Raw genomic sequence first — 25,177 nt, forward strand, 5'->3', positions numbered from 1 at the left:
TTCTGGGATGTCGGCAAATTAATTCAGCCTCTCTTTGTGAGAACAAAGTCCAGTCCTCTTCAGTGAGGAGCTCAGGGGTTACGTAAGAGTGAGAGGGATGAATAACAACCAGAGGCTGTTCCTTTCTCCTGACAGATTGCCCAGGAACTGGCGTCTCCCTGCTCCTCTCATTTTACACTCAAATATCCAAGTGGGAACACTTGTTTGTCACAAAGGCCGAGGGACCGCAAAACAAAAGGCTCTCCAGCTTCTCATTTTCCTTTACTTTAGAGGGCAAATTAAATAGGTTTTCAAGGTTGTTTCTTTCTTCCCCTGCCTCCAACGTTTCAAAAAATTCATTTCAATGTGACAAGTGGAGTTTTTTGGGGGAGTCAACAACCATTGGATATCAAAGCCAGTGTATGACTTCAGCAAGAGCATTTTATGTGGCAAAGGGACTTTCATAAACCAGAGAGGCAGTGTGGTGTAGTGATTGGTGCATCAGACTCTGACTGGCAGAAACTTGGTCCAGATCCCTACTCAGCCATGAAGCTCACTGAGCAACTTTGGCCCTATCACACCTCTCAACCCAACCTACCTCAGGGTGGGCATGAGGGTAAAAGTGAGGGGGGAGAGACTTAGGAACATAGGGAGCTGCCTTATGCTGAGTCAGACCATTAGTCCACCGACCCCAGTATTGTCTACACTGGCTGGCAGAGGCTCCGCAGGGTTTCAGACAGGGGTCTGTCTAAACCCCACCTGGAGATGCCAAGGACTAGACCTGGGACCTTTTGCTGATGCTCTGACCATGTGTGTCACCTTTTCCTTGGAACAAAGGTGGGATATAAATGTTTTAACCACATACAGTGATACTTAATTCGTTCTGGAGGTCCGTTCTGAACCTGAAACTGTTCTTAACCTGAGGCACCACTTCAGCTAATGGGGCCTCCCGCTGCCGCCGCATGATTTCTGTTCTCATCCTGAGGTAAAGTTCTTAACCCAAGGTACTATTTCTGGGTTAGCGGAGTCTGTAACCTGAAGCGTCTGTAACCTGAGGTACCACTGTATCGATCTGGCAACGAACAGGCTCTAGGTTCTTCCCTGGTTTTGTAGCAGCTCCCAACAAAATCCTCTGAGGGAAGAAAGTGGGACTGAGCTGCTTGATCTCACTGCACCCATGATGGAAACATCCTTCCCATAGAATCATAGTTGGAAGGGACTCTGAGGATCATCTAGTCCAAACCTCTGCAATGCAGGAATATGCAGCTGTCCTTTATGGGGAATTGAACCAGCGACCTTGGCATTATCAGCACCACACTCTAACCATCCAGGACCATTGCTGGCAACTTGGTAGTCATTTTGCAATCATTATCAAAACTTGTGGGGTAGGTCAATCTTATGGCCATCTTACAGATGAGAAACTCAGGCTGGAGATAACAATGTAATGCAGAAAGCAAGGTCTTGTGAATAATAATAATAATTTATTATTTATACCTCACCCATCTGGCTGGGTTTCCCCAGTCACTCTGGGAGGCTCCCAACAGAATATTAAAAACACGATAAAACATCAAACTTTAAAAACTTCCCTATACAGGGCTGCCTTCAGATATCTTCTAAAAGTCAGGTAGTTGTTTATTTCATTGACATCTGATGGGCGGGTGCCACCACCAAGAAGGCCCTCTACCTAGTTCCCTGTAACTTCGCTTCTCACAGTGAGGGAACCGCCAGAAGGCTCTTGGCACTGGATCTCAGTGTCTGGGCAGAACAATGGCGATGGAGACGCTCCTTCAGGTATACTGGGCTGAGGCCATTTAGGGCAGGCTTCCTGAAACTCGGCCCTCCAGATGTTTTTGGCCTACAACTCCCATGATCCCTAGCTAGCAGGACCAGTGGTCAGGGATGATGGGAATTGTAGTCTCAAAACATCTGAAGGGCCGAGTTTGAGGAAGCCTGGTTTAGGGCTTTAAAGGTCAGCACCAACATTTTGAATTGTGCTCAGAAACATACTGGGAGCCAATGTAGGTCTTTCAGGACCAGTCTCATGGAGCTCTCCCTCCACTACCTGGCTTGTAGTATTGCCATATAGCCTGCAAGGAAGCTTCCAGGTGACCTGTTCATTGAACATTCATCCTGAACTGTTTTGGCAGGAAGTTCAGATGAACTTGGCTATTCAGTGAACATCCATCCTGACTTGCTGGTGGAGATGTTAGACACCACTGCACCAAAGCAAGTTCATTTCCCCATTGCTTTGCTTGGAGAGCCAGTGTGGTGTAGTGGTTAAGAGCGGTAGTCTCGTAATCTGGGTAACCGGGTTCGCGTCTCTGCTCCTCCACATGCAGCTGCTGGGTGACCTTGGGCCAGTCACACTTCTTTGAAGTCTCTCAGCCCCACTCACCCCACAGAGTGTTTGTTGTGGGGGAGGAAGGGAAAGGAGAATGTTAGCCGCTTTGAGACTCCTGAAGGGGAGTGAAAGGCGGGATATCAAATCCAAACTCTTCTTCTTCTTCTTATCGCAAAAATGAAACGAAACCCAACCTTTTGGAGAAATTAGTTTGCTGTGCAAAACCTCCCAGTCAACCCAAATTTGCTGGCATGTGACTGAACCCCACCTGAAAATAGTGACAGTCTGGATTCTGGAATCACTCCAAGATTCTTGCTTCCAAAGCTGTGGAAGAAGCATTTAAAACCCACACACACTGTTTCTGAAAAAGTTGCACAAAGGAAAGAGCTGTTCCAACAAGGATCATTCTTAGATAGGGAGCTGCGCTTTTCTGAGTACAGCAGGTGTTTCTTGTTTCGTAAGAGGCCAGGGTGAGCCGCAGGTCTGTGTCTCAACAACGGTGGTCAAGCTAGACAAAACTAGCCAGCCTCTCTTTCCCTGCTAGCCGAATGGGGTTTGTGACTGCTGCAAAATAATTTGGTGCACGGAGCGGCTGGATCCGCTACCCTGCAGCGTTTAATTGCAGCATTGAACTTTTAGCCCCAATTATGCTGATGTAATCAGTTGTGATCTGTTTTTCTCCCCTTCCCTTGACCCCCCTGCCCCACCCCGGTGGGACGCTAGCCCAGTTAGCATGCGATGTAGCAGGAAGCCGCTTCAACACTGTGAATTCTGCTTTTTTACCTATATGGGTTTTATCAGGTTGTAATTCACTTAACGCTGCCCTGCTTCTTCTTCTCTGATCTCACTCTGACATTTCCAACGTTTGGTACAAGCATGCCCGGCAATATCACTATGGCATGCAGGGCGTAGACAGTCACAGAAGTGGGGGAATGGGGCAGAAAGGTGGGGGGAAATGGAGTTCGAGCTGAATATTTTAGGCAGCACAGCCCAATGGTCAAGGATGAAGGGAGTCGTCGGGGCTGCCATGCATCCGGATTTTTCCAGACATTGCCGGGATGTCAAAGGCGGAAGTGACATCCGGGGAAATTTCTGGAAAGCTCAACAATTTCGGGGTGTTTTAAGCTCAGCAATTCTGGGTTCTTACTAATGAAGAGCTCGACAACTTTCAGGGTGTCCTGGTTTTTTACTTTTTGAAAGATGGCAGCCCTAGGAGTTGTAGCCCCAGCATTTGCAGGGTACCATGTCGTTGCCTGGACGCAGGTGGCGCAGTGGGTTAAACCACAGAGCCTAGGACTTGCCGATCAGAAGGTTGGCGGTTCGAATACCCGCGACGGGATGAGCTCCCATTGCTCGGTCCCTGCTCCTGCCACCCTAGCAGTTCGAAAGCACGTCAAAGTGCAAGTAGATAAATAGGTACTGCTCCGGCGGGAAGGTAAACGGCGTTTCCGTGCGCTGCTCTGGTTCGCCAGAAGCGGCTTAGTCATGGTGGCCACATGACCCGGAAGCTGTACGCCGGCTCCCTCGGCCAGTAAAACGAGATGAGTGCCGCAACCCCGGAGTTGGCCACGACTGGACCTAATGGTCAGGGGTCCCTTTACTATGCCGTTGCCTACCTTGCTGGAGGGTCACTCAAAGGACCACCACTCATGCATTGAAGAAGGGAGTGGCACTGAGCCCGCCAGACCCACTCCCGCAGCACCCACATTGCCAACCAGCTCTAGGGATATGGGGCCCAGTGCACACAAGCTGAGAGCAGGAGGACCTAAGAACGTAAGAAGACCTCTTCTGGATCAGGTCAATATCGAGCATCCTGTTCTCCTGTGTCTGTGGGAAGTCAGGGAGCAGGGCATGAGCTCAACAGCCCTCTGCCTGCCTGCAATTCCCAGCCACTGGCCTTTAGAAGCGAATTACCTCTGACCAGTGGAACATAGCCATCATGGCTAGTAGCCACGGATAAATCTCTTCCATGCAAGGGGGAATCCTGGACCAATCAGGATTCCCATACCCTTGTATGGGGGGGGGGTGGAGCTCTATGCGAAGGGATGGTTGGTGAGCAATGTGGCTCATGTGTGCAATGCCGGGATACACAGCAATTATATATCACACACAGAGAGAGAGGAGAGAGGGAGCTTTTTTCCCAGCCAGAACTCAGTTCTGGCACCTCTCAGGTGGACGCCATTGCCATTATAAGAGAACAAGGGAGGTGTTCGTAGTGAGTTCCGGCACATTCTTTCAAGAGCTGAGGGGATCTGTGTGGAACTCTCCACACACAGAGTCAAAACATGAGTTAGTCCTCCGAAAGCTTAGAGAGCTCAGTTCAAACGCCATGTAAGAGGTCCAGTGGAAACTGCTTACAGTGGTACCTCTGGTTAAGAACTTAATTCGTTCTGGAAGTCCGTTCTTAAGCTGAAACTGTTCTTAACCTGAAGCACCACTTTAGCTAACGGGGCCTCCTGCTGCCGCCACACGATTTCTGTTCTCATCCTGAAGCAAAGTTCTTAACCCGAGGTAATATTTATGGGTTAGCGGAGTCTGTAACCTGAAGCGTCTGTAACCCGAGGTACCACTGTACTTACTGTCATGGAATGACATTGCTCAGGTAGTCTTTGTAATCCGGAAGGGCACAGACTTGAGATGATTCATATATACAGTATATATCTGGAAGAAGAAGAAATAATAATAATAATCCAGAGGCCTTCTTTCTTTCTTTCTCTCCTCCCCCCTCTTTCCCCCTCTCTCCTAGCATCTATGTATACTGAAATACAGAGAGAGAGGCCAGATATTGGGAATATCATGACTCATCCAGATTACATTGACGGAAACCCTGACCTTATCAAACCTAAAAAGCTGCTCAACCCTGTAAGAGCCTCGAAAAGCCATCAAGAACTTCACAGGGAGCTGCTTATGAATCACAAGAGGTGAGGAAAAAGATCCAGCACAGCTGTTTACTGCACCCTAACCTCAAAGTGAGTAGAATGATGAACTAGGAAGAAGCAGCAGGTCCCGTGTCTATGCACAGTTGTACCGCTGACCTGCATAGTTGATTCCACTTGTGAAAACTGGAATATGCCATGTCCTTCCACATCCCAAACTATGGATTTTTTTTCCTGTCAGGCCTTTGGCCTGTGAGCTGGGGGTTGGGGGGGATAGATTTTAAGAGTCTTTCTTAGAGCCTTATTTTTTTGTAAAAAAAATAATTGCAGAATAGAGGCCAGGAGTCATAATAAAGGGCAGGGATTGGTGTGAAGCAAATAGATCCTTCCCTCCAATTAGCCTGAGTCTCATTGGGAAATGGCACCTTTTGTAGCTTTTTTCCCCACAAGCCGCGAGGACTATGAAGTTGCTCTGTTGAATGAAAAAGAAAGCTGACATTTTAAGCACAGAAGCCTCCACGCACCCACATCCGTGCTAGAACAGAGCTATATAGTCATTTTGAACAGTTGTTGTTGTTGTTATTTTATTTTATTTATTTGTACCCCGCCCATCTGGCTGGGTCTCCCCAGCCACTCTGGGCGGCTTCCAACAAAGATTAAAAATACATTAAAATGTCACACATTAAAAACTTCCCTGAAGAGGGCTGCCTTCAGATGTCTTCTAAATGTCAGGTAGTTGTTTGTCTCTTTGACATCTGCTGGAAGGGCGTTCCACAGGGCAGGCGCCACTACCGAGAAGGCCCTCTGCCTGCTTCCCTGTAGCTTTGCTTCTCACAGTGAGGGAACTGCCAGAAGGCCCTCGGCGCTGGACCTCAGCGTCCGGGCAGAACAATGGGGGTGGAGACGCTCCTTCAGGTATATTGGGAGCAATTAGGGTAGTAGACCATAGCTGAGCAGTAGGGCATGTGCTTTATAATGTTTATATGAAGAAATTCCCTGGCGCCCCCGCTTTAAAGGATCAGGTAGCAAGTGGCTCCTCCACAGACCCTGGTCTGCCCTTGCTAGTCATGGAGCAAGATGGGGAAATAGATGCACCTGCCAGGATTCTGATAATCCATGCCAGATTCTGGAATTCTAGCCCTGGAATCAATGTGAATGTCTCCATAACTATTCCAATTAGCACAGGTGGGCCTTTCCTTTTAAAATTCATCCATCCTTACTCTTTCGTTTCCCCCCTTTTAACATTCACCTGCTGATTCAATGCACTACAATGTCCACAGCTCTTTTGTTTCTCTTAAAAAAATAAATAAATCATTATTTAAAATCACAAAGTCTGAGTGGACATGCACTCCTACACCAGAGGATGTAGGACACGTTTCGTAATCTCGCCTTGGGTTCTTGCAGCGTCAATAGAGCCAGAAGAACGTCAGCTCCCGCCCGAGATTTCCCCAAACTCTCCGAAGAGGTACATATATTTATAGATGAAAGGAAGACAGGGTTGCTTGCAAAGGTCCTCCTAGATAAAAGGAAGCAGAAGAGCTGGTAAATATCCTGTCCGCTTCCAAGCCACATCCGCTAGCATTGTTTGTTTTATGAAGCATGAATCTTGTTTGAAAAGTGCAGGCAGGGGGCAGTTAGGCTATGGAGTGAGCTGTTCAGATTGGATAATTAGCATATGTATTTATTCATGCATTCGTCCATTTATAAATTTGTATTCCACCTTTCAGGGCAAAAAAACAACAACACCCTCCTTAGCTGGCTTAGAACTAAAACAATCATTTGTGGTGGGTGGGTGTAGCTTAGAGGCAGTGGGTAGTAGCTTAGAGCTGTAGCTTAGAGGCAGTGGGTCTGCTTTGAATGCAGAAGATTCCTGGTTCTGTCCCTGACATTCCTGCCTAAAACTCTGGAGAGCTGCTGGCAGTCAATGTAGGCAAAGTATTGAGCTAGATTATCAGGGCCGTCTTACCCATAGGCACTAGGGGTGCAGGGCACCCGGGCGCCGGGCTCTCAGGGCATAGCTGTCAACTTACAGATTTGAAAATAAGGGACCAGCAGCCTCGAAACTAAGGGATCAGCAGCCAAAATAAAGGATTTTCAGGGCACAGGTATGTTCAACTTCTGAGCCCCTCCAAGCCAAAGGCAGAAAGCCCAGCCAGCAGCCAAACGAAGCCTCAAGCGGTGGTTCCCACAGCGCAGCAACCCAGCAAAGGGGGTGCAGCAAGGAAAACCACCGTCACCTCTCTGCTGGGAAGCGCTGAGCAAAGGTGAGTCCCCAGGCAACGAGGCCGATTTGATCGGCACAAGACATGCAAGCTCCACCCCCCAGTCGTTCTTAGACTCCTTATTGGGTGAGCAACGCAGCCAAGCAACACAGTTGGAGCCTCCCTGGCCGCAGGGAGGGAGGGAGAGGAGCTGCTTCCTTTCAAACCCAGGAAATTTAAGGGACATCATCAATAAGGGACAGCAGCGGGACATGGCGCTGGGATAAGGGACTTTCCCGCCAAATAAGGGACGGTTGACAGCTATGTCTCAGGGGCACCAGGCTGAGAGTCCAGGGCCCAAAAGTTGAGTCTGGGGAAGAGCCCACCCGTCGGTTGGGGCACCGCGGTGGGCTCAAACTCTGCACCACGAGTTTGGGGGTGACCGAGCCAGCGAGATGCTGAGGCGGCCGGCCAGCTCCTCCCTCCTGCGTGCCTGCGACTGGGGAACCTGGGGAGGGGCACCAGGCGGATCTTTGCACCCCGGCACCGCATATACTTAAGACAGCCCTGTAGATGATGGACCAATGGCCTGGCTCAGTTTAAGGCAGCTTCCTATGTTCCTCTGTAGATTTAAGACAGCCCCCAAACCCAGATAATAATGGCAGCAGCTAACAACCAGCATGCTTACCTGTGGAGCTGGGAGCTCTTTTTATTCCATGCTGTGTGTATCCTGCCTGCTTCCATCTGACAAGATTAGGATCCGCAACAGAATTCATCATCTTCACAATCTTAATACCTACCTACCTGTGCTGGAAGCGTATTGGTTTGAATACCAGTTTAATTGTCGCAACATCTTCGAAACGGTCTCAGGCCTGAAGCATGTTTAGTGCCCATCTAAATACAGCAGAGATCTTGGAGATCTGCAGTTGCCTCAGCAGGCAACATACCAGATCTGAAGGAATCTGCAGATCTGAAGGAATCTGATTCCTATCTCCAGGTTGAAAATCCAAGGCAAGTTATTGAGTGCCCTCTACTTAGGAGCAGATTTTTGCTCTCCTCTTCTGTGGGTCTTCAGCACTTGCTTTTAGCTGTACAGTGGTACCTTGGTTCTCAAACTTAATCCGTTCCGGAAGTGCGTTCCAAAACCAAGGCACGCTTTCCCATAGAAAGTAATGCAAAATGGATTAATCCGTTCCAGACTTTTAAAAACAACCCCTAAAACAGCAATTTAACATGAATTTTACTATCTAACGAGACCATTGATCCATAAAATGAAAGCAATAATCAATGTGCTGTACTATAAAATAAGTAAGATAGTATTGTAGATGATAAAAATTACAGGTTTTTTTCCCTTGCCTGTACTGATGATAGTCATTGTTTGGATGGGTTTTTTTATCCATTTCCACAGACACACAATCAATCAAACGGTAGCTGAACTGGGTTCCACACAGTCACAAAAACAAAATTTGAGGAAAAGCCTCAAAAACAAAAACGCAAAATAAATAGCAAAAACAAAAGCACCAAACTTAATCCGTTCCGGAAGTCCGTTTGACATCCAAAATGTTCAAAAACCAAGGCTCAGCTTCTGATTGGTGCAGGTGCCCTGGAAACAACAGCCGCATCGGATGTTCAGCTTCCAAAAAATGTTTGAAAACCGGAACACTTACTTCCGGGCTTTTGGTGTTTGAGAACCAAGGTGTTTGAAAACCAAGGTACCACTGTATATATTTGTTTCACAAGCTTGGACATAGAAGGGGGCGTCTCTAAGAATCCCATCTACACTATACTTTAAAAACCGTATCATACCTCTTTATCCAGTCAGGGCTTTCTCCGAAGAATCCTGGCATCTGTCATTTGTTAAGGGTGCTGTGAGTTTGCCTGTTTGCCTCACAGAGTTGCAGTGGTTTAACAGTCAACTCATCTTCCTAGGGAACAAACCACTATCCCCAGGGTTAGTTGTGGAGCGGGGAGGAGGCACGACTATAGGGTGCAGATGTTGCCTTATACAGAGAGACCATTGGTCCCTCCAGTCCAGACATGATTGACCATGTTCTCCAAGCTCTCTTCATTTCCATGCCAGTTCATTTGATGTTTGTTGTTGTTGTTGTTAAAAACAGTCAAGATCTTGATAAGCTTCAAGGGACGTCATCTGAGCAGGGTGACCAAAAGGTCAAAGAATGTAAACAGTAGCATTAGAGCAAAAAACCCATTCAAACACACCACACTGACTAAGGCCACACATCCGCACCATGCAGTTATAGCACTCTTATGCCACATTAACAGCCATTGAATCCTGACCCAACTTTGCTCAAGTCAGTATGAAGGGCAGTGGCCACTGCTCACAGTACTGAACTTAGGAGCAGATCAATTTGTGCAGGAACTATTTGCAGCAAAAACTGCCAGAGGTATTCTGGTGTAAGATTATTGGTTGAATTACTCCCCCTGCTGGTAGATGGTAAAGTGGCTGAGATTTATTATTATTTTTTTAAGTTGGTCAAACTTGGAAATGTCATGCTTAATTAAAACATTTCTTTTTACACTTTTTCCATACAATTTTAAGGGTACACCCAGTTGATCACAGAGAGTAGCGGGGCAGGGGATAATTTTGGATAAAGCTTTTGCGCTGATGCATGATTTGTCATACATAAAGTTGCCTCACTGATCAAATATTCTCAAATATTTTCCATTGTCATGAAGTGGGACCTCCAGGAATCTGTAACTTTCCTTTTCCCATTCATTCATTTATTATATTTCTATGCCGCTTTTAACTCTCATTAGTCACAAAGTGGCTTACATACGATAAATAACAACATAGCAGAACATCGCAATTGCAACACAGATGATATACAAATTGCCAAGTCATCAATAAAGTGACCACCTCCTATAAAACATTAACAAAACAACGTTAAAAAAATAGATAACAGCCCAACCACGAGAAAAGTCATATTATAAAGTTCACAAAGTGCTTACAATCCACAAAACAGTACAGTGGTACCTCTGGTTAAGAACTTAATTCGTTCTGGAGGTCTGTTCTTAACCTGAAACTGTTCTTAACCTGAGGTACCACTTTAGCTAATGGGGCCTACCGCTGCTGCCGTGCCGCCGTCATGTGGTTTCTGTTCTCATCCTGAGGTAAAGTTCTTAACCCGAGGTACTATTTCTGGGTTAGCGGAGTCTGTAACCTGAAGCATCTGTAACCTGAAGCGTCTGTAACCCGAGGTGCCACTGTATTAACAACAATATTAACAAACAAACAAGCAAAAAACAAACTAAGCAGTGCTGAATTCACACACACTCTCTCTCCCCCCCCCCCACCTCCCCATGACTCATAGTCTTCTACTCAGTTCATCAAAAAGCAGATTCACATTATGGTCACGGTAGCAACCTCCTTCTGAAATCTCTGAGGGCTCCGAAGGCTGGAGGGTGGGGCAAGGCAAGTGGGAAAAGCCCTTGCCTGGTGGCCAGCACAGAGTCTCCTTCCCCTTCCCATCCATGCTGCAGTTGGGTCATTTTTAGACTCTGAACTTAGCAGTCTTATGGGGTTGGGGAATGCCCTTTAGATGGCCATGTGCATTGCCTTGCTTACTCTAAAAAGTGGCAAGCCAGCCCTCCTCTGTCTTGGGGGTGGGGGCTCCTGCTTATTCTACTTGGTGGGGAAACGGTACCTTCTGTCTTAACCCCCTGCCCTGCCAGCAACCACAAATTCCCAGCACTTTCTTTCTGGCCAGTGGAACTGTTCCTGTGCCCAGTTACTCAGGAAGACGCCACCAGACACCTCCTGTCGTATCCTTGGCTGAGAGGAAGGCACAGCACATGGTTGACCACACCACTAACCCGCTACCATTCCTCCCCCCTCTTTTTTTTTAGGGTGGCCAAATTGTAAAAAGGACAGGTTTTTGTAGCACCTTTAAGCAACACCTGTTGAAATTCTAAGATACAGATAGATAGGTTGCCTCTCATCATCTTCGATTTCAGACCGCGTGCTGCACAAAAGAAAACAATATAATAAAACAAAAGAACTGAGCTAAAGCAGCAGGTTGGAGACAGCTGCATAATCAGCAAAGGGAAGAAATGTTTTCTTAAATTTCTGGGTAAATAACAATGTTTGTGCGGCACCTGAAGGGCATTAGGTGACTCTCTTTATGGAAATGATTCCATAGCTGGGGCACCTTTGTCCATAATCATTATACCTAAGTAGTTTTTAATAATAATAATAATAATAATAATAATAATAATAATAATAATAATAATTTTTATTTATATCCCGCCCTCCCCAGCCGAAGCCGGGCTCAGGGCGACTAACAACAGTAAAATGATAAAGCATTCTAAAATCATTTCATTATAAAATTAATTCAAATCAGATTAATGGCAACCAATTGGGCTAGAGTTCTGTGAGGATTGCCAAAGGAGGGAGTCAGGCTGTGCCCTGGCCAAAGGCCTGGCAGAACAGCTCCGTCTTGCAGGCCCTGCGGAAAGATGTCAAGTCCCGCAGGGCCCTAGTCTCTTGTGACAGAGCGTTCCACCAGATCAGAGCCACAGCCGAAAAAGCCCTGGCTCTGGTTGAGGCCAGCCTAACCTCTCTGTGGCCTGGGACCTCCAAGATGTTTTTGTTTGAAGACCGTAAATTCCTCTGTGGGACATACCAGGAGAGGCGGTCCCGTAGGTACGAGGGTCCTAGGCCGTATAGGGCTTTAAAGGTTAAAACCAGCACCTTAAACCTGATCCTGTACTCCACCGGGAGCCAGTGCAGCTGGTATAGCACCGGGTGAATGTGATCTTGCAGCGAGTACCCCGTAAGGAGTCTCGCTGCAGCATTCTGCACCCGCTGGAGTTTCTGGGTCAGTCTCAAGGGTAGCCCCACGTAGAGCGAGTTACAATAATCCAGTCTGGAGGTGACCATCACGTGGATCACAGTGGCTAGGTCAGGGTGAGAGAGGTAAGGAGCCAACTGCTTAGCTTGGCGGAGATGAAAAAATGCCGCCTTTGTTATAGCTGCAATCTGCGCCTCCATGGAAAGGGAGGTGTCGAAGATTACACCCAAACTCTTAACGGACGGTGCTGGCACTAATTGTGCCCCCACAAGAGATGGGAGTTGCCCCCCCAATCCCATATCGACCCAAGCCAGCCAAAGGACCTCTGTCTTCAAAGGATTTAACTTCAACTGGCAGTCCTTTACACACCTACCTGGGAGTAAGTCCCATTGAACTCAATGCGATGTCCTTCTTAGCAGTAGACATGTGTAGGATTGCAACACAAGGATGCAATTCTTTGCCCACTTTTCTTGTAGTAAGCACCATTGAATTCTGGGGATTACTTTTGAGCAGGGTTGCCCTGTTTGTTTCCCTCCAGAATGCAACCATTTGCACTTGGCAGCTCAGCTTTAATTAACCTGCCCCTTTTCCCTCCTCGTTTCACAGAGGCTTGGGAGTCGAGAGCAAACCAGAACTGCAGCGAGTTCTGGAGCATCGGCGGCGGAACCAGCTGATCAGGCAGAGGAAAGAAGAGGAAGAGGCGAAGAAGTTGAAATCTCCCTTCGAGCAAGAGCTCCTGAAGAGGCAACAGAAGCTGGATCAGGTAGGACGCAGTTCTGAAATCTTGTTGCAATAAACCGCATCAGAAGTGCAGAGAAATCCACCCTGTACTTACTCTAAACAATCACATGGCGCTCTTCAGTCTTTTCACAAGCAACTCTGCATTGGTAGGTTAGGGGAAAGATTTGTGGGTTTTTATGTGCAGTGCTGCTGTCGAGCTTCATACCAGAGCAGGTAAACCATCAGCAACTAATGTTTTGTGACCAGAGGGCTGTTTCCATCCTTAGCCATCCCTCTGGGCACCCCAGGCCAGCATTGGGTGTGGCCAAAAGTGGGCGCGACCATGTCACGTCTCACATGCATGCCCACACAAGACACGCAGAGGCATGCAGCCAACCCATGTCTCCCTCCCCACTCATCAAACGATCGATTAGATCGGTGGCTCCCGAACATGTTTGGTCCACCACCCCCTTTGTTCCATAAACTCATCCCCAGTGGCCCCAACCCTACAAGAAGTGCTATTCAGAACAGCAGCCTGCATGACCCGCTCAGGAAAAGGCTTACACAATAAGAATTTAAATCAGTAACAAATAAGTGAGAATTTATGCAGTATCCACTTAAAACGATTTAGTTTAACTGATTCAACAAAAATGGATGATTCAGTCATTTGCACCTCCAGTGCCCCCCTGCCATGCCTTTGATTCTTAGCACCCCACTACCTAATCCCACTGCCTGCCCCCTGGAGGCTTATACCACCCAGATTGGGAACCACAGAATTAGATCAGAGAAGTGAGGTTACAGGGAACCAGGCAGAGGGCCTTCTCGGTAGTGGCACCTGCCCTGTGGAACGCCCTCCCAGCAGATGTCAAGGCAATAAACAACAATTTTACTGTATTGTTTTTAATGTTTGGTTGGAAGCCGCCCAGAGTGGCTGGGGAAACCCAGCCAGATGGGTGGGGTATAAATAATAAATTATTATTACTATTATTACTATTATTGTTAATTTTTATTGGCTTTATTATTATATTTGTACCCCACTTTTTCCTCCACGGAGCTTAAGGTGGCTCCTTTGTATGCTCCCTACCCCACACTTTAACTGAACGGGCTGCCAAGATTGAACTGTGTTTTGCCACCAATCGAATCCATTTTTATTCTTAAACAAGCACCCAGCACTCAGCTCTTTGCCTTGTTGTTGTGCTGGGATGCACGCCAGCCCCTTTTGCAAAAGCAAGGGGAGCAGCCCAGACTCCCAACCAACAGTAGGATAACAACCAATGAGTTTGCCAGGTGACACTTTTCATGGCATGGGAAGATCAGTGTTATCACCTGTGAAGTTCAGTCTGCAAATCTTGTTGTCGGAGCCAATGGCAAGCGGACCCAGCTAATTCTAGTTTTGTGCCTTTGCTGAGACTAAGCAGGAGGAAGCAGAAAGGTCATGCCCTCTGTTACTTTGTAAGTAAGAAGACTGACAGAGAGGGCAGTCTGGGGTTGGTGTGGCAGGGGGCCCGTTCACTCGAGCAACTGGCCTTCATTGGCAAAGGGCCAAACCCCTACTCCCCAGTCCTTGACTTGACATCGTGCAATTTACCTTTGCTCAGGACTCACAGGAATATGCCTCAAGCTTTCACCTGATGATCTGGATAAACCCTTTCGATCCAGGTTCTGCCGTCCGTAATGGGATTGCAGCCACCAGGCCGCCTAAGCCTCCTGCCCCAGCAGCAGAGCAGCTGCTTTTCTATCCTGGCTTTAATCCCCAGATTTTAACACCACTTACAAGCCCTTCAATCCCCTTGAAGTCACTGAGAGCTCTAAGCTTGTAAACACCAGTTCAGGATTTCAAAATTTTTAAACCAGCCTGGCAAAACAGGGAAGGCAACCAAAACATTGCGCGTTGCACTCTTACCGGATAGAGATCTTAATTAAATTTTCGGCAGAGCGCCGCACACATCTCTTGAAGGCACAATTATCAACATGTTGCCATGTTCATCCTTCTTGTTTTCATTAACACAGGCTGCTCCCTTCTCTCACGCTAGCTGGTAATTGCAGACATCGCTTAGTGGATGTTCCATGGCTTGGAAAACGCGTAGCGTGAGCTTAGCTGGAAATCTGCTGTAATTAAGCTCTTTTATTTTTTATTTTTTTTTAAAAAAAACACATACCCCAATACAATTTAAACGAAATACTCTCCTCCTCAAGCATTTAATTAAGAGTGCTTAACTCCTTTTATTTTATTTTAAAGCCTCCTGATTATTATGATTATTAATTACTATTGTCTCAACTCAACCTGATTTCAGCAATTTCCTAATTATTCTGGCTTATTTGCGATTAAGGCTATTTGCTAGACAGGCAAAATACATGATCCGAGCATCCCTTTTTTCCCTCCACTTAAAGCTTTTAGCAGCTGGCTTTCATTAGAAAAAGGGGGGGGGAGTGTAGGTGGTGCAACAGCAGGACTTTCAATGGGAGGAGATCAAAATGCATTCTCCCCGTACCTTAGCGGTACAGCATCTGCTATACTTGCAGAAGGTCCAATGGTCAGTCCCTGGCATCACCAGGTAGGGCAGAGAGAGACCCTAGTCTGATCCCTAGGCTGGAGAGGGTCTGCCAGTGAGCGTATACAGTACTAAGCAAGGTGGACCAATGGGTCTGATTCCGTATAAGGAGACTTCCTATGTTTCCCCCGCTAGAAGTGTGGCAACATTCCAAGGAGGTTCGTGCTGCTAATCAGCCTTCCTTCCCATTCTACATCCTGTCTTTCTCAAACCAGAGAAGGGGATTATTTTGGCATAGGGTGGCAAGGAGGGCCACCCCTGCAAAGCCATCCCCCACTCCCCACCAATGAACCTCCTGTTTGTAGAAACCTCCGACTGGAATGTAGCCTGCTTGTACAGTGACCCCATGGACCAGAGCACACCAGGCACTCCTGTCTTCCACTGCCTCCCGCAGTTTGGTCAAACTCATGTTGGTAGCTTCGAGAACACTGTCCAACCATCTCGTCCTCTGTCGTCCCCTTCTCCTTCTTCCCTCAATGTTTCCCACCATCAGGATCTGTCCTTCCAGTGAGCACTCAGGGCTGATTTCCTTAAGAATGGATGCGTTTGATCTTCTTGCAGTCCATGGGACTCTCAAGAGTCTCCTCCAGCACCATAATTGAAAAGCATCCATTCTTCGGCGATCAGCCTTCTTTATGGTCCGGCTCTCACTTCCATACCTCACTACTGGGAAAACCATAGCTTTAACTATACGGACCTTTGTCGGCAAGGTGATGTCTCTGCTTTTTAAGGTATGCTGCTCTGCAAATCTTTTTTGGATGAAGAGTGGGATTAAAATATCTTTAAATAGATAATAATAGAGAGAGTGCTGGGGCCCTGATGGAGAGACACGGAGAGCCGCATTTCCACCATCCCAGCCTGAGGTCTCCCTCCCCTCCCCCTCTCTCTCAAGACACAAACACATACACAGTTTATTCACGTATATATCCTTCCTTTCTTCTCCCATCAGTTGGAGAGGGAGCAAGAGAAGCAAGAAGAAAACGCGCCAGAGTTTATTAAAGTAAAAGAGAACCTGAGGAGGACATCAACACTAACTGGGGCGGAGAAGGTCGCCTAGCAGATGGGAGCAGCTGAGACCAGAATGGAAGAGGAAGACCTTCTCTGCTCGCTTGAATACCTACATGCTGACATCTTCTTATATGGTGGACATTCACAGTTACGTCTTTGGGGCTGCTTACTGTTTATTAACGCTTGCTCCGGTAGAAACTCCCAAACATGGGCTTTTGCTGTACATCTGGGAAGGAATAACATCGGTGTGTGGGGGGCTGGGAAAGTTTGTGATGCTATGCTAGTAGAAGCGCTTGGGTGGGGAGTAATAATAATGGCCTGAGCCTTCCTCTCGAGTAAACAGGCAATGTTGATGCCCTATTCCATCCCTTGTTACCTCTGGGCTTAAACCTTGGAGATGCAACATGTGGGCGATGGTCTATGAAGACTAGGCCGCCATATCAATGCCAGGGCTTCAAGACGCTCAGCAGCAGAAACTAATGGTTGTAATAAATTTCATGTTCAGTCGAGCTAATCTTTGGAGTAGCTTGCTGGAAAACCAGAGAAGGGGGGGCAAAAAACAAAAGAAACGAAAAAGGGAAGAGGCTATCAGCGCCAGCTAACCGCTAGAGCTCACTCAGCTACGCTTTTGTCACTTTCTGCTGTGTCGAAGCAACACCCACCCAGAAAACGCAACCATGTCAATAAGCGTGTGAGTTTCTGTACTTCACTTGAAGTTCGTGAAAGGCTCCCAGGTCAAAACCCCCACTTGAAACCTCAGAAAGCCACGGCTGGCCTGTGTAGACAGTACTGAGTGACAAGCCAATGGTCTGACTCACAATAAGGCAAGCCTCCTATGTATTGCACCACTGAGATGGGGCGGGGGGGGGCAGATGTGGTGTCTCTTTGTGTCTATGAGGACGTATTGGTCGTCTCTTAGATTCAGTCGTAAAATAGCACTCGCGTTTCTTTCTGCAACTTAACATGTTACTACGGAAAGAGGAGGCCCAGGTTATATCATGCGGTCGGATGCAAAAACTTCTCAACCCTCGTGCTCTGACATGGGGAGCAGGGGTCGTATTCCAGAAGGGGCCTTTAGGAGCTGTGTGGAAGGAATAAGAAACCATGCCTACAAATGCGTGGCTTTCAGTATATGGAGGAAGAAAATGGCGGTCTCAGAGAGACGGGAAGTGGTGGCCTAATAAGAATCACATCAGCTGCATAGAGAGGGTGATGGGGCCACACAGAGGCTTGTGTGTGGACTCAGGTCAATGGCCTAACTCAGGCATGGCCAAACTTGGCCCTCCAGCTGTTTGGGGACTACAATTCCCATCATCCCTGACCATTGGTCCTGTTAGCTAGGGATGATGGGAGTTGTAGTCCCCAAACAGCTGGAGGGCCAAATTTGGCCATGCCTGCCCTAACTAGTCCAGCACCCTGTTCTCACAGTGGCCAATCAGATGCCTTAGGCAGGACCCGAGTTCAAGAGCGCTCTCCTCTCCCGTGGTTTCCCCGCCACAGACTTTCAGGAGCCGTACTGCCTCAGACCGTGGAGACAGATAGCTATTGTGGCTTGTAGCCTTCACCACGAATCTGCTGGATCCTCTTTTAAAAGCTTCTGAGTTAGTGGCTGTTGCTGACTCCCGTGTGAGGGAGCTTCATGGCTTAACTGCACTGCATGAAGAAGGAGCAGTTCTATTGCACATAAAAGTAATTCCCTTATCTTTATTTCTTTGTTTTAAAAAAGTAGGTCCCTTCCAGCTGTCAGATCGTAGTTCCTTTCCCCCTCAGTGGTACAATGTGAATTGGGTGGGGAATTCTTCTTAAAGCAAGAAACAAAAGTTGAGAAATATTTCCCCCATGGAAAAATTTAGAATAGTAATGAGAAGTTGGTTCAAAGAGAGCCTCAAAGTGCCTTCACACAGGAAGGCTTGGCTTGGGACCAATTAATCCATAATACAACCTCCTGGTAGATATTAGGAATTTGCGTGTGTAAACACTGGGGCTCGCCATTCCAAATGTTCTGGAACAAGCCAGGGGCACCACGTCTGAACGCTATGCAGAGATCTTTCTTGGGTAGTGTTTTAACAGCTCCTAGGGATCTTGTACTATATGAGTCATAATTCAGCCTATACAGAGGTACCGGAAACTGTGCTTCCCAAAATGTCTGTTACTTTTCCTCGAAAGCACATATTCTTATTTTTACCCCAAAGAAACTCATTCTGTACCCTACTTAGGTATACTGTGCTATATAAACATAGTGATATCTGTGCACCTGCTGCATGTATATTATTGCACATGTTCATATTAACAACTTAACTGCCACCATTGCTTTCTTGGGGAGAGAACATTTTATCAAGAAAAAAACCAGAACAAAACCTGAATTGATGAGTAATTGTATATTTTGCTAGATATTCTATGAATGAAAACAGCCGGCTACCAAAATAAACTGATTTCGTTTTTCTAAGGAATGGGTGATCTTTTAAATCTACAACTTCAGGCTTAATCAAGGCAGGTGCTTCAACTTTTGTGGTCTTCCCCCCAGGTGACCTCCTTTTAATTAAGAGTTGCACACTGGGATCTCCCTCCCAGGACCCATCTAGGAAGAAAGAAAGCATAGAGAAGGAGACCAGGAACCACATTCCTTTCTGGGCAATGTTCTGCTGGCGGTGGACACAATCAGAGAAGAAAGTGGACAGAGCAAAAATGTAGCTTTTATCTTCATATAGTTGGCTAATTTCTATGCAGCAGGGCCCCTGTGCTCCTCACAGAGCTACAATTACCGGAGTGTAATCAATCAATGCATCTTCAAGAGGAAATCTGAGAACTGTAGCCTCTGTGAGGGAAAGAGGGGCTTCTAACCAACTCTAACCAAGGGCAGCTTAACAAACTACAGCTCCCAGAATTCTGTGCGGAAAAGCCACAAATTTTTAAAGTTGTTGTTGTTATTTATTCCCCAGCCACTCTGGGCGGCTTCCAACAGAATATTAAAATACAATAGTCTATTAAACATTAAAAGCTTCCCTAAACAGGGCTGCCTTCAGATGCCTTCTAAAAGTCTGGTAGTTGTTTTTCTCCCTCTATTGGGAGGGCGTTCCACAGGGCGGGTGCCACTACCAAGAAGACCCTCTGCCTGGCTCCCTGTAACTTGGCTTCTTGCAGCGAGGGAACCGCCGGAAGGCCCTCGGCACTGGACTTCAGTGTCCGGACAGAACGATGGGGGTGGAGATGCTCCTTCAGGTATTCTGGACCGAGGCCGTTTAGGGCTTTAAAGGTCAGCACCAACACTTTGAATTGTGCTCAGAAAGTGGCTTTCAATGTGTGGTGTAAAAGCAGCCTTTGTCTAATTCCCTTTCTGTTTGTGTGTGTGTGCGAGGCAGAAAGAGAGGCTGCATCTACACAGCTCTTTTTAAAAAAAAATGCTCTAGAGAAAACCATTTTAAAGCTCGCAATGGAAAATTTCATAGCGTTCTTATTTCAGCTCTACACCACCACCTGGTGTTAAAACACATTTATAACTTCTTTTTCTTTTACTGTGCTAATGTAGCTTGAGCTTGAGCCCAAAGATCATTCTTCGAGAGAACCCATATACTGTTGCTGGAAAGATGCTAAACCCAGACAAACAGCTGCCCTCATTACTCTGGTCAGGTATATTAGCCTCTAGTCACTTATGGGTCAGGTTCAGGTCAGCAACATTGTGGAGCTACTTCCAAGGCCCCAGCCCTGCAAAGAATTCACAAAGCAATGCCACCTTCGCTATTTCCAAGTCGCTCGGTGGAAATCGTGAAATCTATTAGAGTACTTCACAATCCAAGGATGTATAATGCAGCCAGCTGTCTGGAACGAAACAGCAGGTCTGGATTTGGCCAACGTCTGGATAAAAAAGTGCCTGGGGACCTCATGAACGCTTCCACCTTGCTTTTCAGAAGCAAGATAGGATACAAATGCATTAATAATGATGGTGATGACATTTAGAATCTTTGAACGATGCAGAATCTCAAAAGGAGAATAAGGTCGCGAGATTAAGCTGATTCACTTCCCCATTATTAATTTTGGGAGGGAAAATCCTTTGATGTGTCTCACCTGTTCGTTGTTCACAATACAGTGGTACCTCGGGTTAAGTACTTAATTCGTTCCGGAGGTCCGTACTTAACCTGAAACTGTTCTTAACCTGAAGCACCACTTTAGCTAATGGAGCTTCATTAACGGAGCACTATTTCTGTTCTCATCCTGAAGCAAAGTTCTTAACCTGAAGCAATATTTCTGGGTTAGTGGAGTCTGTAACCTGAAGCGTATGTAACCTGAATCATATGTAACCCGAGGTACCACTGTATTCCCCCTGTGGCTGAGATACTTAATTAATGGGGTCCCATGAATACCTGAGAGCGTTGGCGATCCTTGCTCAATCCGGCCTCATTTCATAACAGCCATTTGGCAAGGATGCCAATTATCCTTAGAACACCTTGTCTTGGCAAAGAAGACAAAAGCAAATCCTGCCCTGGAGCAAAGAGGTTTCAACATCCCCAGGCAAGCCTGCCCTGTGTACAAGTTGCATATCGATGCCCACAGCCCAAGCCCTCCCACTTCAACCCACCTTCACCTGAACAGGTAAATGAACCACGAGGAAGCTAGTTTAGCACAGCATCCAAACCCAGGATCATGGTTTGTTTTGCACTCTTGCACCAAGGACAAGTTCTAGTGTCGCTGCTGCCAGAACTGCTTCGGGTCTGCTGTCTTCTAGTGTTTGGCTATAGCAAGTGCACCTGCAATTAATTTAACTTGTGGGTGAACATATCAGACGACACAGCGATTCTTCAAACAGCTCTTGTTTATTCACAGGCCAGAACAGAACTGAGCTGAAGGGTTCAGCCAGCCTGCTTATATAGAGCTCTACTACAATGCAACAGTAACCACTTTCTGTAACTATCCAATCACTGAACGTCACTTTCAATTCCTTATTTGCATATGTGGACCTGAGTGAAAACTATCTACAGGGTGAAAACTTCAGTACGTAACAGTTAATACAAGTATAGTTACATTCGCAGCGCTTCAGTGTGAAGTTGCACAAGGCTTTGGTCTAGACTGAGCCTGACAAAAATGTTTAAACCACTAAACACATTGGTTGGCATCCATCTGTCTCGGGAGACAATGGAGGGATGAGTTGAACTGTTGGAAGGTTGCAACGTCTGCTGTGGCTATAAAGATCAATAAGGGAGAGACATGTTTTGTTGCAGCTAGGGCAGATGAAGGTTTCTGGTTGTGCTACTGCAGCTGCACCATGGCATTTCTTCTCTCTGCACTCCTCCCAGAAGTCATTCCTACCTTGGTCAAGGCTGTGGATAAACGTCCTGGCTGGCTGTCTCTAGGCACTGCGGTCGTCTGCAAGGTATTCCCACATAGTGAGGTCGATGCTGCCCATAGCTGTCAACCGTCCTTTATTTGGTGGGAAACTCCCTTATCCCAGCGCCGTGTCCTGCTGCTGTCCCTTATTGATGATGTCCCTTAAATTTCCTGGGTTTCAAAGGAAGCAGCTCCCCTCCCTCCATCCCTGCCAGCCAGGGAGGAGGGAGGTTCCAACTGTGTTGCTTGGCTGCCCGGCCCGCCCCCCTCCAGCCTCCTCTCACCAGCCTCGGCCCCCAGGAGCCCCTCCCCACCGGGACTGGCAGGAGCCTCGGGCCCTTCCGCCACCATCGTCCTCACGGCCGCCAAACTGAGCGTCTCTGCCTGGGGCCTCCCCTCTGCCCATCACCGGCGCTCCTGCTAGGCTGTACTGCGGCTGCACCGCCGAAGGACCCAAATGAGATGGGCAGCCTGGCACGGCCTATGAATTGATGAGGAGCCTTGAGAGGAGAGCGAGGGCAACCATAGAGAAAGCAGTTCAGAGAGAGGAGGAGGAGGCGGAGGCAGAGGCACAGGCGCGGGCAGGTGTTCCAAGGGCTAACCATAGAGGGAGACAGCTGAGGAAGGACTGCAAGCGCTTCTCCCATAGATTTGTAGTAGTAGAAGAGCATAGATGGTCTGATCTACGGGTTTACTTCAGGCGCTATTTCCCCCCCCTTCCTCCCGCCCCGCCTGATGGAACTGAGAGCTGCAGATGGAGCACGAGAGAAAAGATACAGAACTGCAGCAGCATCTTCGTAGCTTGGACTTCGTTTTGCACGAAAAGTGGTCGCTGCTTGTAGTTATTTAATTACAGTGTTTCATCAGCTGGTGTCTTGAGCAGCAACCTCTGGAAACGAAGGGCTAAAAACCGGCGCTGCTCTCCAAAATTATCTGGTCCCTTTTAACTTTGTATTTCAGCTGGTTGTCTAAAATCCCTTATTTTGGCTGCTGATCCCTTATTTTCAAATCTGTAAGTTGACAGCTATGATGCTGCCAGACATAACCTATCATTTTCTAAGGGGGGAGGAATTTAAATCCCATTATATATAATTTACAGGCATAGACAAATCTGGTCCAGAACTGGGAGCCATCTTCCAAAGGTAGGAGCCAGGATCAATAATGGACAAAAGTATTCCCCTTGTCAGGATTTCCTGCTCTCTCTGTGTGTCTGGATTGGCTAAAAAAACCCCACAAGATTCTCCCACCTTCTATTTACACTTTGTGGCACTAGCTGGTGTTCAGGCTAGCTCTGCTCCAGTAGTGATAAAATAGCCCTACAATATTTCCACCCTGTTGAATGAGTCTGAGAAACAGACACAGACACATAACTTACCTGAGCTGTGCATATGTTCAGACATGACTCCCTTCCTTCTGAAAGGCTCATCCTTACTTCAGTTGTCAGTTTGCTCCTACCACCCCCTCAACTTTACAATGGTACTGGGATGTTTCATTTATTTGACAAGCAGATCCCATTAACTCAAAGGGACTGAGTAACTTTATATATATATATATATATATATATATATATATATATATTCACTGCACTAATCTCAATGAACTATAACTTCCCGCCCGACCACCAGTTCACACATGCACACAATTCCCAGCTCTCTTAACTTCCCTGTCCTAACTTCTTGACTAGACCCAAAAATACCCTTATTCTTTGGACCTACATTCACATTTGGAAATCTGTCATAGACAACAATACAAGAAAGCTGCTCCCCTATTTGTTGTTTTATTGTTTCCAGGTGGCGCTGTGGGTTAAACCACAGAGCCTAGGGCTTGCCGATCAGAAGGTCGGCGGTTCGAATCCCTGCAACGGGGTGAGCTCCCGTTGCTCGGTCCCTGCTCCTGCCAACCTAGCAGTTCGAAAGCACGTCAGAGTGCAAGTAGATAAATAGGTACCGCTCCAGTGGGAAGGTAAACGGGGTTTCCATGCGCTGCTCTGGTTCACCAGAAGCAGCTTAGTCATGCTGGCCACATGACCCGGAGGCTGTACGCCAGCTCCCTGTGTTGGGTTGAAATCACGACAGACGAGTGGTAGGTGTCATATGAGAGGCGTCTGCCGGGGCGAGCCCTGGGAACTCTCTTTTATTGAATATTACAAACATTGCCACAGGTGTGCTTGTGGCTGATTGGTTGATACAAACACAAAGCATCTTGTTGCTGATTGGTTAACATAGGTACAAGGCGGGAATTACATACAACCATTTATCACTGATAGATCAAAGGATGAGAAATGGAGCTAGAACTAGACAGGCATGAATCCTCCTAATTAAATTATAACTAAAGATTAATATAACATGACTAAAACAATTACTAATGATTGATCATAACATGAAAGAATATAATAATCAAGTTCCGTAGATGTGGTCAGCTATGCATTAAGAACAGACCAGAACAGACCATATTGTTTTGGTCATTGGTGTGTTAGGCTTGGTGTGTTTGGAACAGTATGTGCAGAAGCAGAAGCGAGACTTCCCAGAATGCAAGAGAAAAGAAGCAATAGTTCTAATAGCAAGACTTCCCACAATGCCACACAGTTATGTGCAGTAAGAGAACTGCAGAAAGAGAACTTCCCTTTATCCCTGGGCCAGTAAAGCGAGATGAGCGCCGCAACCCCAGAGTTGGCCACGACTGGACCTAATGGTCAGGGGTTCCTTTACCTTTACCTAAAATTTATACACTGCTTGATTGTAAAACAAACAAACACCTCAAAGTGGTTTATGACCCATGCCATAGAGAATAATACCAAAAAAGAGAAAGAAAGATTCCCAAAGGGTTAGGGTGCCCCCTGCCCCCCCCCCATCAAATCTTTTTTTTAATTAACTCTCAACCCAGCCTTTTTCCCTCTGCTCCCCTGGTACACTGCAAAGCACCATGCTCAAAAATGGCACAGAATATACTAATAAATATGTCAACTTACATCCAGTATCCACCTACTGCAGGCTCAGAAACATAATTTCACCACTGGGGGGTGCTTTTATACAATATTCTGAGAAGAAGTAGCACAAAGTTTACTCTAGCTCAGGGTTGAGAAACCTGCGGGCCTACATATGTTGTCGGACTACTGTCCTATTGCCAGTGTGGCCAGTGAGCATGGATGATGGGCATTGTAGTCCATCAGTATTCCAAGGGTTGCAGGCTTCCCACCCTTGCTCCAAAATACGCATGTAAATTCATCCCCGGTACAGGTATGGGGAAACTTTGGCCCTCCAGGTGTCGGTGAACCACACCTCCCACCTGCTCCAGCGAGCATGGCCAATGGCCGGGGAAGTTGAGTGTTGCTACACATGCCCCAATACATGTGGCCTGCATAACTCAGAAG

The 25,177-nt window shown here is 47.0% G+C and overlaps 1 protein-coding gene and 1 long non-coding RNA gene across 3 annotated transcripts in view; one reads left to right on the forward strand and one right to left on the reverse strand.

Moving 5' to 3' along the window:
- Positions 1 to 18,934, forward strand: part of FAM107A (family with sequence similarity 107 member A) — a 34,732-nt gene extending 15,798 nt beyond the window's left edge. Inside the window, exons 1-4 of one of the 2 annotated variants that reach the window (XR_013983041.1) lie at positions 5,067 to 5,241; positions 12,815 to 12,971; positions 16,430 to 17,722; positions 17,859 to 18,934. Coding sequence is in view for 1 of the 2 variants with exons in the window: in XM_080995922.1 (XP_080852048.1) it covers positions 5,067 to 5,241; positions 12,815 to 12,971; positions 16,430 to 16,537 (440 nt within the window). In the remaining variant the exon portion in view is untranslated. Of the gene's footprint in view, positions 1 to 5,066; positions 5,242 to 12,814; positions 12,972 to 16,429 lie in introns of those variants that run through there. The other variant, XM_080995922.1, reaches the window with a different exon arrangement.
- Positions 4,536 to 25,177, reverse strand: part of LOC308471670 — a 76,686-nt gene continuing 56,044 nt past the window's right edge. Inside the window, exons 2-5 of the long non-coding RNA XR_013983052.1 lie at positions 14,517 to 16,260; positions 8,754 to 11,380; positions 6,586 to 6,712; positions 4,536 to 4,981 (exon numbers count right to left, since the gene is read on the reverse strand). This is a non-coding gene — a long non-coding RNA (uncharacterized lncRNA). The remainder of the gene's footprint in view (positions 4,982 to 6,585; positions 6,713 to 8,753; positions 11,381 to 14,516; positions 16,261 to 25,177) is intronic.

The sequence above is a fragment of the Podarcis pityusensis genome (genome assembly GCF_964106645.2).
Source record: "Podarcis pityusensis genome assembly, chromosome: 2".
Classification (NCBI taxonomy): Eukaryota; Metazoa; Chordata; class Lepidosauria; order Squamata; family Lacertidae; genus Podarcis; species Podarcis pityusensis.